Genomic DNA, 5579 nt, shown 5'->3' on the forward strand with positions numbered 1-5579 from the left:
TGTGTGGTTTGAGCCCTGAATGCTGAATGCTAATTAGGTGTCCTTAATGTTTTGTACACTCAGTGTATGTTGCCCATTCTGAAGAACATATGATTTAAACATTTATATCAGTTTATATTGAATGACATTCAATGCATGGTATTTGGTGATGTTTAATATTAAAGTGTACAACATTAAACATCATTTTTGTTTTATTGGGATAACTGTTACAAAGCATAGAAAAATACAAATATTTCACAAGTTTCACCTGACCCCCATTAGGGAGCTGAATATGTTACATGTTTGAAATGCTGTTTTGTTAAGAAAAGAAGAATAAAGAATTTGATCTGAGAAAAGTACAGAACTATTACAGGAGAAATACATCAATTCAGAGTCACCAAGACACTAAATAGTCCACGTGTTTCTACTAGTTCACTAGCAGAGCTGTATCTTATGCATGAATGCAGGTTGAAGAATTCTACCCAGGGATGATTATCTCTATGGATACGTTCCAAACGGCACCGTATTCTCTCTATGGCGCACTATGGGACCTGTAGGACTGTGGTCAAAAGTAGAAGGTGCCATTTAGAACACGACCCATAATTATCTCATCAACATGTTGATCATATTCAACTACTGTTGTGTTTAACCCAAACACACATTCTCGGCAACTTCTCCCTTTGAATACACCCCCGTGCGTGTTCTCTATATTTTATTGCTTGCGTCGATCAAAGTACGCCAATATTGAATTCATTGTTGAGGATACGTTCCCTGTTTAAACAAAGAACAAGCAGTACAAACTGACACACCGCTGAAGGCTTTGTTGGGGTGTTTTTGTTGTTGTTGTTGTCATAATGCAAACTGTCGGACAAAGACACACTGACGTAAACATATGCACTTGTAGTACTGCAGTTTACCACATTATAGTTATCTTTAGAATAACTTATTAAGCATTTTTCGAGAAGGACCAAATAGTTTTAAAACGTTAGTAAACCACTATTTGACACCAGCTGATTGCCCGATTCAGAGTGAAAACAGGACTATGTTCCAGTACAGTTCATCCGTTTGGATGTTTAAAGTCTTATTATGCTTTTTTTTAAATGGCACATTTCAGCAGATGGTAAGACACGTAGAAAATCATTTTTTTTACATCCCAAATGGCACCCTATTCCCTATATAGTGCAGTACTTTTGACCAGGGCACATAGGGGCTCTGGTTAAAAGTAGTGCACTACATGATGTATGGTATAGGGTGCCATTTGGGAAACACAACATTACCTCACTGCAAAGTATCACACCGTTTCTACTCTAAACAAAGATGAACAGAGAAATCTCACTGTCCTTTATGTCACAAAAACTGTCTGCGACTCTCAAGGATGTTAGCTGCTGGTTTTTAAATTGTTACTTATTGAATAACAGCATTAATATGCATAATTCCTTTAACCCTTTTTCCCAAACTGCAGTAAAGAGAATGTCTACACCCATCAGTCTGTGGATTATATTTTACCTGTCTTTTTTGTTGTTGTATTGTAATTTGGATTAAGATTCTTTGTTGTCATACGGTGTCATCTAAACGTAATATCGTGGAAAAATGAATGTATTTCTTTATACTGACGTGTCCAAGCAGAACGAGAAAGAGGAAGTCCACGATAGTCAAAGATACACTTTACATCCAAATTCAACGTATGGCTATGATTGTGCGATGCGAGTCAAAGTGCTTCAAGCCTAGTGACACTTCCATCTTGAAAAAGTATCAGGAAGAATCAAAGTAGATGCTAGTGTTTTCTACATACACACACTCCTCTCACAAGTAATATCTTTATGACTTGATAAAAAAAAAAAAAACAGGTCCCCAAAATCATAGCTCCCCTCTTACTATCAAAAAACCTTTCTTTTGATTACAGTAGAAATGGTTTTTAAAAATTGACCTTAAAAAACAAAAAAAAAGTGGTTAGAATCTAATCAAGTCATAATTGTGTAATAACCAAACATAGTTCTAAATCTAAAACAATTGTCGCCATGACAATTCTTTTCAATTTCCCTTGTTTTGTTTTGCTTGTATAGTAGACGGAATGCTCTGTCCCCCTCAGTAGGACTGGTAGTATTTATTCTATATAGACACAGGAAACTGGCACATGTTGTTGGGGAGAGGGAGACTGTATGGGGATAAGTAGCGACACAGAGGAGGGAAACGTAAGCAAACGGTGTTTTCTCCCCAAGTGACAGACAACACAGGCTCTCTATGCAGTCTAGTTCCTCCTCTAGACCATTCAGTCCACTAGATCACCAAATGGCCTCGTCTTTAACCGAAGAACCCAAGCTTCTCTCTAAGCCATTCCTCTGTCAGGTCCTCTGTGTTTCTGATCTCAAACACCTGGAAGAAAGGAGAGAGAGAGAGGGCAGATAGAAGACTGATAACGCCTCTTTTTACAAGATATAAAGCCAACATCTTGGAGCCAATTTTATGTAATCACACACTAATAGAGTACTACACTGTAGGATGTAATATCATGGTAATAAACTAGTAATAAATACAGCTAAATCCAGGTAAAAATGAGCTCCAAAGATGAAAGAAACAGTTTGGTCACTAACCTTAGTCAACTGGACAGTTTGCACCAGCTTGTTTTTGCTTCCAGCGTACATCATCTGCTGTTCGGGTTTACATCCTGAGAAAAACAGACGTGGTTAAAAACATAGAAATAGAATTAGGACATAGAGATAATATGCATCTCTGTGGGTCAAACTAAAACCCACTATAGGCATGTCTTAAATCACTTCAACGTAACACAACATACACTATACATACAAAAGTATGTGGACACCCCTTCAAATTAGTGGATTCGGCTATTTCAGCCACGACCCGTTGCTGACAGGTGTATAACATCTAGCACACAGCCATGCAATCTCCATAGACAAACATTGGCAGTAGAATGGCCATACTGAAGAGCTCAGTGACTTTCAACGTGGCACCGTCATAGGATGCCACCTTTCCAACAAGTCAGTTCGTCAAATTTCTGCCCTGCTAGAGCTGCCACCGGTCAACTGTAAGTGCTGTTATTGTGAAGTGGAAACGTCTAGGAGCAACAACGGCTCAGCCGCGAAGTGGTAGGCCAAACAAGCTCACAGAACGGGACCGGCGAGTGCTGAAGCACGTAGCTCGTAAAAATCGTCTGTCCTCGGTTGCAACACTCACTACCGAGTTCCAAACTGCCTCTGGAAGCAACGTCAGCTGTTTGTCGGAAGCGTCATGAAATGGGTTTCCATGGCCGAGCAGCCCCACACAAGCCTAAGATCACCATGCGCAATGCCAAGCGTCGGCTGGAGTGGTGTAAAGCTCACTGCCATTGGACTCTGGAGCAGTGGAAACGCGTTCTCTGGAGTGATGAATCACGCTTCACCATCTGGCAGTCCGACAGACGAATCTGGGTTTGGCGGATCCCAGGAGAACGCTTCTTGCCCGAATGCATAGTTCCAACTGTGATGAATTGGAACGCCGACTGCGAGCCAGGCCTAATCGCCCAACATCAGTGCCCGACCTCACTAATGCTTTTGTGGCTGAATGGAAGCAAGTCCCCCGCAGCAATGTTCCAACATCTAGTGGAAAGCCTTCCCAGAAGAGTGGAGGCTGTTATAGCTGCAAAGGGGGGGGACCAACTCCATATTAATGCCCATAATTTTGGAATGAGATGTTTGACGAGCAGGTGTCCACATACTTTTGGTCATGTAGTGTATTTTACTATCCATTAATCAGGGTGTATTCATTAGTCGCAGACCGTAGCAGACGTTTGGTCTGTTTTCAAAACTTTTTTCAACGGAAACCGTTTTGCAACGAAAACTAAAGTTTCTATTGGACAAATTGAGGTAGGTCCCTCCCCGTTTCATTCTGTATCTTTGGTTCCTAGAGTGAACGATAATCGGTTTCCGTTTTTTTGCTTCGGCCTGCGACTAATGAATACATCCCATTTTACCTCAGTTAGCATGCACCCTCGTCAGTTAAAAATGGCAGACTGAATGTATCTTTCTTTTTATAAAAATGGGCCCAACAGGTGTTGCTACAGGGATGTTGAGGACCGGATCTTATCTTACCCACTGGACTAGAGAATATGAAGCAGAGGGGGTAAGAAACTCGTCCATCGTTATGTTGGTACTTGTAGCTATACACCACAAACGTGAAGGGGGTTAAGGAGAACTTGTAGGATTAAAACAAAGATGATAAGAGTCACAGATAACGCCCAATCTGACTGTGCTCGGACTAGGATTCGGCCCAGAATGTGGAGAAAAAAAATTCTAGCATCTTGTAAATACATGTCTTTATTATTTGACCAAAGGATATCTTGGCTGTCTTTCGGGCAGCTCATCCTTCAGATCATCAGGAGAAATATCCTAGAAATGAGAGAGAAGGTATTCAAGGTTAAAGATGTCTTGTCCCACAGTAGGTTCAGGCTACATCATAGAAGACGCTATAAGAGGTCGGCGGATAAGACACGTCGTCATACGACAACCAATCTGGCAACGTACCTCATGTTCTTCATCAAGGATGACGAGCTGTTTGTCCTTGTCAATCTTCACTGAGAAAGACAAAAACAAATATGAGGCCTTCAAAAGCTTCAGACAAACATTCCTCTTATAAACAATCCAATGAGAGGATGTATAATTTGATTCATTTATAAGAGAACAACAGAAACAATCTATGTAGCCAAAACCCAAGGGTAATACGAGGGTGTGACAAACCAGCATGGATCAACATAATGGTCCTTTACAAACACTGACTGGATCTCAGTGTGTGGAAGCAAAAAAACAACATTGTCAAATGTATAATTCTTTATGATTAGGAGGATACTTACTGATGACGGCAGCATTGTCAACTTTAAATTCTTTATGATTAGGAGGACACTTACTGATGATAGCAGCATTGTCAACTTTAAATTCTTTATGATTAGGAGGACACTTACTGATGATAGCAGCATTGTTAGTGTCCTTCCGGAAGCGGAACTCCCGTAGCTTTTTAACTAGGGCTCCATCAACGTCACAGACAACCAATGATTCACTCTGGAAGTAACAGATAAAGGAAATATATCTGGACCTGTATTCATAACCTCTTAGAGTTGGAGTGCGGATCAAGGACCAGTTTTGCCTATTAGATAATAAATAATAATAATAATAATAATTTGGTGGGTGCTTATATTTGTCCTGTTTCGCATATGTACAAGTGTGTATTATGCGTTTTGTGTGAAATGGAAATGTATTTTTTGCATATCCCAACTCCCCCTGAGACACCCTCAGAGGGTGGGGACACGGCCAGGGACCTTGGAGCAATTAGAGTTTAGTGCCTTGCTCAAGGGCACGTCGACAGATTTTTCACCTTGACGGCTATGGGATTCGAACTAGTAACCTTTCGGTTAAGATTACTACATGTACAGGGGGAGACCTGATCCTAGATCCGCACAACTCTAAGAAGTTTAATGAATATGGACCCAAGAAAAAATGACCGTTATGAATTAGAATCCTATTTTCAAAGCAGAGTAGGTCTGTGTTCCAAATGGCACCCTATTATAGAGCCCTGGTTAAAAGTAGTGCACTATATAAGGAGTCGTGCACTAT

At 40.6% G+C, this 5579-nt stretch overlaps 1 protein-coding gene across 1 annotated transcript in view; it reads right to left on the reverse strand.

Moving 5' to 3' along the window:
- Window positions 1-2237: 2237 nt before the first annotated feature.
- The window catches only part of LOC121544234 (glia maturation factor beta-like), a 3624-nt gene continuing 282 nt past the window's right edge, over window positions 2238-5579 (reverse strand). Inside the window, exons 2-7 of the mRNA XM_045209037.1 lie at window positions 4931-5027; window positions 4497-4546; window positions 4312-4361; window positions 4065-4147; window positions 2571-2644; window positions 2238-2352 (exon numbers count right to left, since the gene is read on the reverse strand). Coding sequence (XP_045064972.1) covers window positions 2281-2352; window positions 2571-2644; window positions 4065-4147; window positions 4312-4361; window positions 4497-4546; window positions 4931-5027 — 426 coding nt within the window. The 3' untranslated portion in view covers window positions 2238-2280. The remainder of the gene's footprint in view (window positions 2353-2570; window positions 2645-4064; window positions 4148-4311; window positions 4362-4496; window positions 4547-4930; window positions 5028-5579) is intronic.

This window comes from Coregonus clupeaformis, chromosome 29 (assembly GCF_020615455.1).
Source record: "Coregonus clupeaformis isolate EN_2021a chromosome 29, ASM2061545v1, whole genome shotgun sequence".
NCBI lineage: Eukaryota > Metazoa > Chordata > Actinopteri > Salmoniformes > Salmonidae > Coregonus > Coregonus clupeaformis.